The 14,480-nt window shown below is 42.5% G+C and overlaps 1 protein-coding gene across 7 annotated transcripts in view; it reads left to right on the forward strand.

Annotated features, from left to right (window-relative positions):
* Positions 1-13,976, forward strand: part of MECOM (MDS1 and EVI1 complex locus) — a 348,374-nt gene extending 334,398 nt beyond the window's left edge. For all 7 annotated transcript variants that reach the window (XM_075418356.1, XM_075418358.1, XM_075418361.1 and 4 more), the window contains 7 exons: positions 3,222-3,388; positions 4,716-4,793; positions 6,522-6,691; positions 7,798-7,942; positions 10,661-10,897; positions 11,455-11,641; positions 12,328-13,976. In XM_075418356.1, the coding sequence (XP_075274471.1) occupies positions 3,222-3,388; positions 4,716-4,793; positions 6,522-6,691; positions 7,798-7,942; positions 10,661-10,897; positions 11,455-11,641; positions 12,328-12,462 (1,119 nt within the window). In that variant the 3' untranslated portion in view covers positions 12,463-13,976. The remainder of the gene's footprint in view (positions 1-3,221; positions 3,389-4,715; positions 4,794-6,521; positions 6,692-7,797; positions 7,943-10,660; positions 10,898-11,454; positions 11,642-12,327) is intronic.
* The last annotated feature ends 504 nt before the right edge of the window (positions 13,977-14,480 follow it).

Consider the following 14,480-nt stretch of genomic DNA (forward strand, 5'->3'; position numbering starts at 1 on the left):
CTTAGAAGGAACAAAAGCCAGTACCTTTTCATATGCACCTAATTAAACTGGCGAATTCTCCTTGACAAAAATACAAATGGATTCGAAAAGGGTTTAGCCAGATGAATGGGAGCTGCTGCTACCAATGGCTGTTCAACACTGTAATCAAGATGCAACCTCCAATTAAGGCCCATGCACCTCTCGTTGCTGGTGTGTGAGAGAAGACACTGGGGAGAAGGTCTGTCCCTTGCCCGCCCTCCTGAGCATCCCCTGGGGCCACTGCTTGAAACCAGGGCTTCAGCTTCCCAAAAACGTGTGTGCCACGGGGTAGTAATTCCTGCTTGGCTTTGGCACCTGAGTTATTCCTCAATGCCACAAGCCCCGGATTTCACAATAGTCAGTTAATATTTTGCAAGTAGACTGACGAGCAGGGGCTGTCTACATGCATATGAAGTAATGGAGAGCTTGTTGTGGGTCTGGGACGGCAGGGTTTTATGGGCTGTAACAAGCCCGTGGAGCCCAGGTCCCCCTTTTGCAGTAGAGAATTGCATCCTGAAGCCCCCGAGCACCACCACGCTCCAGCACTTCTTAAGAAAATGCCCCAATTTTGGCTCATGTGAGCCCTATCTCCAGCAGATAGTAGCTGCTATAATTATCCTGACAGCAGCGGAGTGCCACCGCCTCGTATCAGCAAAGGCTTGGGGCCGAGCACTTCCCCTCATTGCTGGTGCATTTCTTGAAAAGTATAAATCATACCAGGTGACTACGTGGATCAGACTTTAAAAAAAAAAAAACAACCAACAAACACAATAGTCATTCCTACGGTGAGAAGCATATTTTTGGAAAGTGAGTAATACTTTAAAATAATTGGGAGTGCTTGTGTTTCCTCTGACTGGGGGATTTGAGGTCAGATGCTGATTTCATACCTATTTTGGGACTGGTGTAATCCTGGAGGCAGTGTTGGAGGTAGCCCTGATCTGCATCGCCGTCCATTAGCAAAGAATCAGCCTCAATTTCTCTGCTGCAAAATCCTGGAAATAAGAATCAAAAAAATTAAGCATGACTAAGCCATTTTAAATGTAAAGGGGCAAATAGCTGCTTTAATGTATTACTGTAGGGGACCATGTACATGAGAAATGGTGATCCAAAAATGATTTAAAACCACTAGATAATGAAACTGACTTGAATATTAAATATACATAAATAAAACATTTATTATACTTCTCAATGCCCTTATTATTCTTCACCATAAATATGTGCTATCGTAACCCATGCACTGTCTTGTCACTGCTAATCAGCCCGAAGGCCAAAGGTCATTTTTCATTGAAACCGTTTATTTTCTGCAATTGCAAAATAGACAAATGAATTCTTGTGGGGAACAATTTGAAGGAATTAAAGGCAGTGGAAAGACTGTCGTAAAAGCTTTAAGAATCAATTCCGACTAAAGAAAAAGATGAAGTCGTATAAAAAGAAATATATGGTAATGCTGAGTTATACGGGTTGATAATGACATCTTGGTGCCGAGATAGAATTACCTCCTCTCCTAGCAGCATCATCATTACATATCTCACGCCTGTGATCAGTATGTGTCAAAATCCTTCATATTGACAAATGTGCTGTCCACTTGCATCTGTGGAGAATGTTTTAGCAGCTGAGTGATTATGAATCAAACCCCAGAGCTTACAGCCCTGACTGCCTTGCAATGCTTTCACATTTGTTGCCTGACAAGTAAATGTATCTTGACTTCCCTCTGAGATTTTTTTTTTTTTTTTTTTTGCACTGTGTTTGATGAAAGACATTCGGCAAATTGGCAGTGGTGCCCTGTACATTGCAATTTGTACTCAGCATTAGGAATCTGAGCATGAAATGAGAGGGCAGGCTACAGGCTAAAGGGAAAAAAAAAACCCAACCCAAAGCCAGAGTTAACCAGCACGTGAATAGTCATTCCAGAAGACAAACGAGCAATTCTGCCCATTACAATAAAACATTAAAAAAACCAACATATGTGAAATTCTTCCCATTAAAATAAAATTTTGAAGGCCCAACAACTGGAGCAGTCTCTTACAGATTTTGAAGAATGGGCTGGAAAGGTGTGCTCGGCTGAGGAGTGTTCAGCATCGTGGCACTCCTATAATTTCCTCCTGCATTACAAGCAAGGTATTGCACAGGGCTCCTGCTGTGGGTTTTATGCTCTGTAGGTGAGATCTTGGGTTTCTTGTTTTTTCATTTGTGGTATTATGAAGAGGCTTTTGGTTACTCTCACCTGTCAGTAGGCTCAGGAGCAGTTTTGAACTCTCTAGGTGACAAAGTTTGAGGTTTTGGAGCAGTTTTTCAGGGTCAGTTCCAGACCCCTTAAAGGAAACCATTCTTCAGAAATTACTTAATCCCCATTCCCTGAAAATTACAGACACATAACCAAGAGTGGAGACATCCCAAAGTACGTAGGGTTTACAAGCAACTAAAGGTAGAGCAGGAATATTAAGATGATGTAGAAAACTAGGACAGGCATCTAGCAGGTGATGTAAACACACAGCACCAAACCCACCAAAGCTTCATTTCTTATGGATCTGTCTCATGGTCTTTGTGATGGGCAAGAAGGCTGGACTAAATGGCTGGATGTGGCTGGGACGTTGATGGAGCCTCTCTGGATCTGGCTTATTGCAGCCCTTGGTTGAGCTGGAGTGTTCATAAGGTGTCCTCTGCAATCTTTGTCTTCTGTAGGCCTTTTAAAAATAAAACAAAACAACAACAACAAAACCTGTAGGAATTCAGTTATTGTTGGGATCTCTGTTTTTTCTGTTGATTTGATCAAAAATGTCCAATGGTTTCAGTAGGTGGGACGCACAGACACGTAGGCACACACCCACAAAGCATGACTGCATAAACTGGGATTTTATAGAAGCTGAGACTTAAAAACAAGAAGAAATGAACACTGGCTAATTTAGATTTTGTATGGAAGCAGCTTTCCATTACAGCAAACAGGGGAGAAGTTCTGCCGGCCTTGCAGAGAAGCAGCACCCAGCTATAGCAGTTATGGCCGCTGTTCCCAGTGGGATGACATCGTGGCCACCACCTTGCCTAGCGTGCCCCATAATTTTTGAGACTGCAACTCTACATTTGCTTTTTTATTTCTTTTTTCTTTTTCTTGGCAGTGTGTGTTGGTTGTATTTAGGCTTTCCCGTGAGGGGTTTCCAGAAAATGGGTATTCAGCATGACGGGTTCTGTGCGATCTTCCGTTGCAGATGTCAGCTATCGAAAACATGGCCGAAAAGCTGGAGAGCTTCAGCGCCCTGAAACCGGAGGCCAACGAGCTGATCCAGTCGGTGCCGTCCATGTTCAACTTCCGCGCGCCGCCAAGCGCCCTGCCCGAGACCCTGCTGCGGAAGGGCAAGGAGCGCTACACCTGCAGGTAACCCCAACCCGCCCCGCGGCCCCCTCCCCGGCTCCCCAGCCCCCCCTGCTCGGGCACCTGGCAGGGCTCTCGGCGCCCAACGAAAAGGGGAAAGCGTTTCGCTTTGGGGTTCTTATTTATGAAATTGCTGGTGTCATGAAACAAAGAGTTTGCCCTGTGTCGTACCGGTTTGATAAATGAGGTGGAAACAGTTATATAAACAATTATTTCTTCCAAATTTTCTCCTCACTTTCATATGCACAAGTGTGCTTTCATTATTGATTTTTTTGATCGTACACTACAGACGTGTTTTTTCTCAGGCTTCTGGGTTTAATATCCAAAGGGATCAGTGATAAAATACATGACTTATTAGGACTTATGTGTACAGATTTAAAAAAAAATACAATGAAGATAGTCATTGTACGTGCAACCGAAATGAATGGGAGCTTTGTCGAGGAGAGCAGAGTTAGCTGCCTGCGTATTTTGAAGGCTTGTACATCACATTGTGAAAAAATAAATAGGATGTAAAAATGAAGGGAAGCAATCTTCAAAGTCGTCATGTAGAGCAGCTACCACCCTCATTCACTTAAGAGAACGCTGTGTGCATGCTCTGTCCCCACGCAAAAATGGGCTGAACGTGATGAATAGAACTGGGCCAACTATAAACTGAATATTAATATGTTACTTGAACGAAGAGGGAGGGCACGTGATAATTTTTTTTTTTTTTTGCCATTATTATTCCTGTGACATATTATCAAGTTTGGAGAATGGTTTTTCAGTTGCATTATTTAGGTCTTTATATCATCTCCAGAATGTGCAGGCATTTGACACTGGCGTATCGGTTTATCTGATCTTTTTGAAAACATGTCACCTTCTTTCAAGACATGTTGTTATAGAAACATACCTTGATGGATTAGGTCTTTGAGTCTTGTCTGCTCTGATCCCATTCAATGCACAGAGAGATGTCACGTTTGCTGACACGTAGAATTGGTTGAAAGGTTTGAAATTTGCTTACAAGGAGGCAGAAATCCAGGGCTTTAGTAACCGATTCTCTTGATTCCAAATCTGAATGTGACAGATACTCACCTAGTGAGCTTAGAAATTTTGAGTGATCTTTAAAACTGGTATGTTTTCATATATCCCTTGCTCATGCACAAGAAGAGCTGGTTGGTGCCAGCAATTCCAGTTTCATTCTTCCTTGCGTGTGTCTCAATCTCTTACATTTACTGAATGCCTTTACTGAAATGTCATTACGCCAAAGTCTGGGCTATGCATCCAGGGCAGCTCAAACTGGGACAAAGCCACTGAAGGTTGCGTTGTCTTATCAAACCTTTTCTTATCACAGATACTGCGGCAAGATTTTCCCGAGATCCGCAAACCTAACACGTCACCTGAGGACGCACACTGGAGAGCAGCCCTATAGGTACCGCAATCCCTTACCCGTGTCTGTGCTCAAGGGAATAAAGCAAGGGCACGAGCGTTCAACAGCCTGGCTTGGCCAGCTCCAGCATTGATGACCCATCACCGCATTTTGGACTCCAACAGGGCTTTTTGTGCTCATCTAGACAAGGGCGGCTGCATGCGATGCTGCAGCATTGGCGCTGCAGCGATGGGGGAAGGTTTTGCTCCAGTTGTGAGGTTCGTTTGGCTTCGGCAGCCGCCCAGTCCACAAGTCCTGCCTTTGCCTCGCAGGATAGCTGGCACTTCCCAACCAGCATGCTTGGAGTGATTTTCAAAAGGGTATTTTCGTATTTTCGTTTGCAAAAATGTTTTTTTGTAAGAGCTCTGTGGTGTTATTTGCAGGCTAAAGTTGGGTTTTTGTCAATCATCTGATTCATGAAAGGTCCCGGTTGCAAAAGCATTACTGTATTTATTTGTTTCCTGCTTAATCTGGATTTTTTCTGAGGTCTGCTTAACGAGAACCCCTGTGGGTGTACTCTCCTGTTGCTAAGAATACGTATGTGGTATTGTGTCCAGGACAGTCACATGCAGAAATGTGTACAGAAGCTTCACCTTATTGAAAATGAAAGACTAATTTAAATCAACTGGAAAGAAGCCAGTTCATGTTCCAGTAAAACAAATGCACTGATTTCTGCATTTTATGAGCTGTAAAGAGCAGAGTAAGCTCATTGTTTGTGAGGAAACAATATGTTTTTTGCGTCCAGTCTCTTAGGGGAAAGAGATTCACATCTAGTTTTATTGAAGGAACGTCTTGATGCATGTTATAGCCGTCCACTACATAAAAGCCATGAGCAATTAGTCGCATAATGGACTATTTCAGCACTAAAAAAATTTGACATAATTGACAAGCGTAAGAGAAGCACGGAAGAAGTAAAGGATTGAAAAACTAAAGTGGTGAAGACTGTTGGCTAGTTGCCAGCTGGAGAATTTGGAATAGTTATTGTATGACTTAGTAATGGCTTAAAGAGCAATACAGTAAAGGCTTTAGGGACTCCAAATCGCTACAGAGTATGAAAATTGATGCCTCTGGTACCAGAGTGATAGACTAAACTACTCACATTGGCACAGTATTAAAGGTTGGGATTGTTTATTGCTGGTTTTTGCAAGATAACCAAATTTCCTTTGGGATTAGCAATCAAGCAAGCTAATTCCTCAAGAAAAGATTTAATCACACAGCGTAATTTAGAATAGGAAAAGAAATAGCACTTTTTACCTTATTTGAGCACTAGAAGAGATCTGTGTCATGTTTTTTTTCCAAAAGTCTTTAATTGTATTGTATTGGCAGCACATGAAACAATGGAGTTACTGCTCTACTGTTTTCAAACTTCCCAACTTTGCGTGCAAAAGTTTTAAAAACATGGGAATCAATTACCCTAGCTAATTTGATGCCATTAACTCTGAAATGTGATGCTTATTCCTAAAGGCAGTATTTAAAATATAAAGCTTAATGTGAAGGAAAGCTAAAAAACCCACCATAGAAGTGATGTCTCCATTCCAAGAGCACAGCTCTCTGGTTATTCAGCTGAAACTTGTCTTTATTTCAGGGAGGGTTTTGCCTCAATAGGGGCCAAGGAACTGCAGTTAGGTACTGAGTCTGAGCCCAGGAGGTGCTTTATGTCTCTTAGGACAACATTTACGTTTTCAGCTACTAACAAACCCTTTTCTACCCACCTTTTTTAATTTTTTTCAGATGCAAATACTGTGACAGGTCCTTCAGCATATCTTCTAACCTGCAGAGACATGTCCGTAACATCCACAATAAAGAGAAGCCATTCAAGTGTCACTTGTGTGACAGGTGTTTTGGTCAACAAACCAATCTTGACAGACATCTAAAAAAGCATGAGAACGGGAACATGTCTGGTATGTATGCCTTGTCCCTCTCGAGCGTGCCCTACGTACCGCCAGTGTTCATATACAGGGAGCTCACGTTCCCTTTCAATACTCCTGAGTGTCAGTAGGCACACGTTGCTCTGCGCCGTCTGCTCCGGTGAGTGGGTTTTTGGAAAATATGTAAGTGCCTAAGCTCTGCTGACATCTAAAGTGCTTTGAAAATCCCAGCATAAACTCTGCCCTTGTATAACTTAATACCACTGGATTATGTCTTTTCTTTTGGTTTTAATTAAGCCAACCGTAGCATTTTGAGAACAGACTGGGAAAATTGGTTTAATCCCATCTCCGCAATCACTTGGCTCTTGATAGGAGTCCTAGATTTAGAGTCTCAGGGAGCACTCTAAAAGATTTTGTTGGCACCTTCTGAAATATTCCCACTGTCAGGAGCTGAAAAGCGCTGGCTATTATGGAGGTAATGGTGCCTCCCAAGTCCCAGAGCAAATCGGTCACTGCACAGCAACAGCAAAGGCAGCGACAGGTGGTGGATATCATTGGTCTGGTATAGGTATCTGCAGGGTTTAATAAAAACTCTGTCTGCAGTCCTTTTCATCTGCGTTTTGCTCCACTGGAAATAACCAGGTACCTGCAGTGAGTGCAGAGCTGTCTTTTCCCCGATGCGCAGAGAAAGACGTCTGTCACTGATCTCTCGGTGCTAATGAACCTGGGTGATGGTGTCAATGGCTGCCTCCATATTTTAAGCAAATCTGCACAATTAGTAGCTAAAAATGAAGTTGCGTTTGCTCAGTTCGCCATTGGTCTAACACAGTTGTTGACTGACAGTCTTAACGTTGCAAGGGAGCAGGAGGGAGATGTTGAAATAGATATTTGGCAAAAACAGTTATAAACTGTGGAAGCGACGCCCAGCATGCAAGCAGTTGTTCTGGCTGGAAACCACCTTTGCCCATGGATAATAATGCTTCCCTTCTAATTACCGGTTTTACAGCTGATAGGTCACTGTGACCACTTTTTCTGCATCTCACCAATTTTAACCATTGCTTCAATTTCAATTTTATTTAAGTGGTTAAATATCGAAAACATGAAGAAGCAATCACAGAAGTCCTTTGTTTTGCTTTAAGGTACTGCAACATCTTCACCTCACTCAGAACTGGAAAGCACAGGGGCAATCCTAGATGACAAGGAAGACTCTTACTTCACAGAAATTAGGAATTTTATTGGAAACAGCAACCACAACAATCAGTCTCCCCGAAACTCAGAGGAGAGGTAAGTCATGACTGCTCTGCCTTCGAAAGGTGCCGCTCTTCCAGGTGAAGCCTGGTTTTTCACTTTTGATGATGTCTGGAGCCAGAGTTATTTCAGCAATCTGGTTGCTTCAGTGTTCACCTCAGTGTCTTATGAAAAGAAACGAATTGATTCCCTCCCCGTCGTGCATGAGCATATTCCCAGTGGCAGACGCTGGACAGAAGGTTCATCTATGAACACATTTCTCCTTGTATCAGGAGCTCTCAGTGTCAAGTTCCCATCATTGATTTAAGTCTGTTGAAAAATTCCGTCATTTTACATTCACGGCAGAACAGGTGAATTCTACATCCTGTGGCTCAGTGTAGAGAACCTTAAGACTGGAATGGGACATAAATATGTACTTAATAAAGTAGACTAAGCTAAATTCTTGGATCAAGTGAAAATTTCTAACTGAAAGTCCTTTCCTGTAAGTAACTCAGTCCCAAGAAAGATGCTGACTAGCAAAATGTCCGTGAGGCTGTGGGTAGGCGTTGGTAGTCCACAGTGAAAGACTTTTTCCTATGAAGATTTATTAAGTATAGGAGTGTTTCAATTCTTCTGAACTAACAGAAGAGAGACCGCTGCTAAATGTTTTCAGCTAATAAAAATACAGCTAAGCAGAAAAGGCTGTAGCATGGGTACGCACATCAGCTATACATATTTCTGTGAGACTGCTTTTGCATTATGCATTATTTGCACTTTTGAATTAGCATTACGTTATCAGCATCAAAAATTTCTTGCTGTTGGTGACAATCTTCACTGTCTGCTCAGTTTCCAGGTGCCTTTGTGAAGGGCTAAAAATGGTGGATAGAACACAATTTCCACTAAAGTATTGGATTAAGTGATTACATGCATATTCAAATTTCATTCCATCTTGATTGGCAATGAGGGCTTGGGATTTTTTCCTTGCACATCTGGTCTCAACATGTCCTCCGACAGGAAGTCGGCAAAGTGAAAAGGTTGCTGGGTTGTGCAGTGTTTCCTTTCTACATTTGGCACTTCAGACTGCTCTTGATGGATATTTTATCCCTGGCAAATTGCTGCATTTGAAAGCATAATTAGAGAATCTGTTTTCTTAATCACATGGCTGTTGCTTTACTTTGGTTGTAGTCCATCTCCCTTTCATTTCTAGCAGCCTCAGTTGAGCGTAACAAGCAAGTTGGCAGCCCAAACGGGCCTCAGCAATTTCTTATTTCTGCCTGTTCAAATAAAGGATGATAAAGGGATATTGCTCTGAGTATCTTAGAGGGGGGTGGCTGCTTCAGCTCCCCCAACTCTGCACAGCCTCAGATATTTTGATACCGTGATAGAAACAGACCATTCCCTAGCTTTTTTTTAATGCAATACTGAACTCATGACTATCAGCTGGAATTGACACAGAAAATAGATGAAAGTGTTATCTTTAGGAAGATGATGCTATTTGTCATATAAGAGACCACCTTTCACTTGTGTGTGCTCCAGAAGAAAGTATGTCTCTTACAAGAAGTCGAACATTAAATAGCAATCCGCTGCTAGGGCTCATCGTTATCTTGCTCAAACTTTTGGTATGCTCCATATTGTCCCGCACAGTTTGAAGCACGCAGAGTCTAAAGCAAACTGCGGGCGGACAATAAAGTTTCCATTTTTGTAACTGTATTCCTGGAAGAGTAAGGACCTTTTGCACAATGAGAACAATAGATGAATCAAGGCCTCCGTGCGATGTAACGCAGCGGAGCAGAGACGCTGGTAGTGCGAATTTGTGTGGCTCCACTGAGTTCAGCCCTTCCACGCCGCTCGGATCTATGGCCATGCTTGTCAAGACGGTGGCGGGGCCGAATTTCTTTAGATCTCATTTAATGCGGCGGACACGATGCGGCTGCGGATGCTCAGAATCCTGCAGGGTTGAGGCCGTTGGCCAACAAGCCTCTGTTTCAGCATGGGTCCTTGATAAAATCCCATAGGAAGTAGTTAAGAGAAGTCATTGTATGAAAGCAAAAGAGAACATAATAACAGCGGGTAGACCAAATGCTTTTCCATGTGCGTATTGCTATTATTACTTGTTTAAGAAGAATCAATGCACTTAAAATGCTATATGACCTTCCTTTTCATTACTTCTTACCCTTCAAATGAGTCGATAATGTAATTCAGCATGGTGGATGCAATATTGCAGACCACTCTGCAGCTGAAGGTCCTTAGGTTCCCATGCATGTAATCCATACGTTCAATGTAGCAGGATGGCTTCCAAATGGGTGGTATTGTGCAAAATTAATTATGCATGTAATTTTGACTTTAAAACTCTGAACACAGGGTTGGATGTCATTTTTGAAAATGCCGGAACTGATTTACAGAGTTTCTTGGCCCCTACAGCTTCTGTTAAAAGTCAATGAGTTGTCTTGCCCAGGCTGCATATATGATTGGAAACATGAGATGAAATAATGTGTGAGAAAATTTGGAATGGATATCTGAACATACCTCTGCTTGAACAGGAGTTCCAGGCTCCCAGGATAAGAGGAAAATCCCATGCTGATGGCCCTGTAACGTCCCACTGATTTTTGAGTGGAGTTTTCTCCGATACTGTCGAAACGTCTTAAGCTAAACAGGATATAAAATACAGAAATCACTTTATTCTGCTGGGACAGATCCTTTTCAGATCTGCCTCCAACAGTCCATTGGTGAGGAGCTTTCATAACTGATTTGTGATTCATGTTTGGGTACTTTCAGAATGAATGGCAGCCACTTTAAGGATGAAAAAGCCATGGTAGTCAGCCAGAACTCGGACTTGCTGGATGACGAAGAGGTAGAAGACGAAGTAATGATGGACGAAGAAGACGAAGAGAGCGAAATTGCAGGGAAAGCAGTCAAAGAGCCTGTTACGAGTGACATGCACGAGGGGACTCCAGAGGAGGATTACGAGGAAAAGAGTACTTTGGACATGAACTGCAAAACTTCCCCTGGCAGGTTGGTTCCTTCCGTGTATTGGTGTGCCCGATACGTGAAATAAAAACAATAAACCATAGAAGAGTGCCAGCACCAAACCGTGTGCCGTGGGAACCGGTCCGAAGTAGCCAGCTTCCCAGTTGCGATAGCAACGTGCGGCTGTGTTTGGGTCAATACCAGCCCTCTGTTCAGGCTCCTCATGCAATTTGTAGCCCTTAAGAAGAAAAATAACTGTGCTCGGGGAGCTATTGTCAGGGTCTGGGTGAGACAGGAAACGTTTGTGGGAGAGACGCTATCTGCTCCATAAACCGACCTGGATCTCCCGTGCTGGTCTTGGGAAAGGCTGTGGAGACACCAGGAGAGAGACGACCTCTCCCTCCCCGGCTCCCGCTGCCCACCCTCTGCTCTTTGGGGAAAAAAAAAGGAATTTCTTTTATTTCAGGGTCACGGTTCCACAGGGCAAGGTGGTTTATGAGTGTAAAAAAGGGAAAATTGCTCAGATGTGTAAATCTGAGAGGACGAGGGAACGCCGAGAGGATCGCTTAATTGACATTAAAAACTCCGTGGTTTTTTTATAGGTATAAAGAGGAGGAGTATGCTAAGACAGGACTTTCGGCTTTGGACCATATCAGGCACTTCACAGATAGCCTCAAAATGAGGAAAATGGAAGAAAATCAATATAGTGAAGCTGAACTGGCAGCTTTCAATACTTCCCAGCTGCCAGAGGACCTAAAACAACCGTTGTACAGGAAATCCAAATCCCAGGTAAAAGCTCAACGCGGTTCGAATGTTATTGTTGCCATATACCCAAAGGATTCAGCTGTTAGTGGGTGGCAGGCAAGGTCGTTGCAGCTTCATGAGGCAGGTCAGCTTGGCTTTGTGGTGTTTTTTTTTAGTCTGGTGGATGTTACTGCCTGTAGGTCCTCAGCATGTTTTAAACCAGCAATAACTGGACTGATATCCTAGTGCTATTTCTTGAAAATTTATTTAACATTAATTTAAAAGGGTCCTTTTAGCCCGTTTAAAAGATTCCCGTTTTAAAAATTGCAGATTTTGCATGTAGAAAAGGTCAGCAAAGGAGACTGTGGTATTTGGTGAAATACAGGACCAGCCAAGGGATAATGTGATTCCCCAGACTCTTGAAAAGAGCCTCTCTTGCCAAGAGTCTGAAGGCAAAGGAGACTCTGGGACCTTGTCTACTTTCAAAGGTTTCTCAGAGCTTCATGAAGCCAGATGAAAGCAGGAATTATTATTACTATTAGCAAGTTAAAAGTGTCAGTGAAAAGGTTGACAGTGGTTTTACCTAATGCATTTTGATGTTTTTTTCATTAATCTCAGAACAGCAGTTGTAGCCTAAATGATGCCCGAACCGCGTAGGGGTGGCACGGGTCCAAGCTCAGATCCGCGCCGCGGGATCGTGACCTCTTTGTTCTTCTTCTTTCCCGGTCCAGGCGTATGCGATGATGCTCTCGCTCTCCGACAAGGACTCCCTTCATTCCGCATCCCACAATTCTCCCAATATGTGGCACAGTATGGCGAGAGCCGCCGCAGAATCCAGCGCTATTCAATCCATCAGTCACGTATGACATTGCGAAGTCTTACCGAGGATGGGACCAAGTCCAACCCAGTAGCATGGCTCTTTCGTATAAGACTATTTAAAAGACTGCTGAGCAGAATGCCTTATAAATCTGCAGGGTCACTCATTTAAAGTCCGGTGACCTTAAACTGAATAATTTTAAAAAGAAAGAAACTATTTATTCTCAATATTTTGTTTTGCACAGCAAAGGCAGCTGCTGACTTCTGGAGGATCAATGCGACTTAAAAAAAAAAAAATAGTTTCAGTGGATTATGTAAACCAGGGCCGGGAAAAAGTGTCTTCCAGTTCACCCGGCTTTGAGGGGCAGGGGCAAAAGGGTTAAGACTGCATTGATACACACATGGGCACTCCTTTAAAGTAGGAACTGAATTGATTTTCTTTTTGTATAAGATAGTTTGACACAGGATTGGGAACAGTTGCTTTTATGTACAAATCTCTTCATTAAAGCTTTATGCATTTTAGCCCTTCAAAGAATGAAAATAGTTCTATCAAATGCACACTATCCATCGTAAATGTAGAAAGAAGTAACAGGGAATATTTTGTTCTCTCCGTAATTCTTTTGCCTTCTCAACTGCATTGTTAAAAAAAAAACGAAAAATGAGAAAAAAAAAAAAGAAAGAAAAAAAAAAGAACTCTGTGAAACAATACATAAGAGGCTTGTGTATATTGTAAACTATGAATGTTCACTACTCCAGGAAGCTAAATCATCCAGATAATTCCATGAAAGCACCGCGTTCATCGACAGCACCGCTAGTTCAGATCTTTGTAAGGAGATTTTAATTTTCGACAATCATGTCACTATTTTGTTGTATTGTTTCCTTTCCCCCCGACCCTCTAATTTCTTCTTTGTGTTGTGTGTACCATGTATTTATTTGTTGGCAAACGATTGTTCGTTGATGAAAATAGCACTGTTCCTCTACCAAACAGCACTGCTCCAGTCCCCCACTGCGTTACGATGTCAGGCACCCATGTACTGCGGAAAAAGGGAGGTGAACTGATCTCTGTATATGGGAGTGCAAAACAGTGTTTGAAAATTTCTTACATTCCTCTTTTATTTTATTTTTGCCTTTTAATGAACTAAATAACTAATAGATGCGACTTAGTTGTTTTTTTTTTTTTTGGTAAGACAGTAAATTGATTCAATTGTATAAACAGTTATGATTTCCTCATGAAAGCATGATTCTTCTGATTAAAAAACTGTACCCAATATTTTATGCTGGTTGTCTGCGAGCTTGTGTGATGTTATGTTCATGTTAATCCTATTTGTAAGATGAAGTGTTCCAAATTTATGTTTAAAAAAAATAAATAAATAACGGAAGGTATTCAGTTATTTTTTGGGGTTTTTTTTGGCCTTTAGTGAGGGACCAGATTTATTTTTCCTTTTGTTTATAATCTCATTTTGAAATAATCGGCAAGTTGAGGTACTTTCTTTAAATGCTTTGTACAATGTAACTGTTACGCATTTCAGTACATTACTATGGGAGGATCAACTTAAAAAAAAAATAAAGGACTAAAAACTGAAGGGATCCTTTTCCTTATTGTCTTGTTTTTGTCTGGGTCAGGGCAAAACGGTGGCATTTTGTCTGCAGTCTGAGGAGCAAAGCCTGCGTCTGTGGGGTCATGAGGAGAAGGGTAACCAAAGGATGGGGCTCTGCGAAGCGGCTTGGACTGGGTCGTGGAGTTGAAGACCCAATCCAGAGCCTCTCAATAGACCGTTAGAGGGTTCGAGATCAGCCCTTTAAGCTTCCAAACGCTACCTTGGAAGAGAGAAACATTTCACTTGTTTTGCAGGAGGGACTGGTGCAAGGTGGTTGTCGAATGCTGCTGTGGAGTCTTGAGCCGGGGCTGGTGATGCCCCCTCCTGCTGCTCGTGGGGATGAACGTCGGGAAGCAGCAGCTTGGCTGGCTAACAGCAGAACACTGACTCGCCAGAATGATAAAGATCCAGAGTTGAGAAGCTAAATGGGCTTCCGACCATGTGAAATGAGCCTTTAGGGCCTAAAAGGA

The sequence above is a fragment of the Opisthocomus hoazin genome, chromosome 4 (assembly GCF_030867145.1).
Source record: "Opisthocomus hoazin isolate bOpiHoa1 chromosome 4, bOpiHoa1.hap1, whole genome shotgun sequence".
Lineage (NCBI taxonomy): Eukaryota > Metazoa > Chordata > Aves > Opisthocomiformes > Opisthocomidae > Opisthocomus > Opisthocomus hoazin.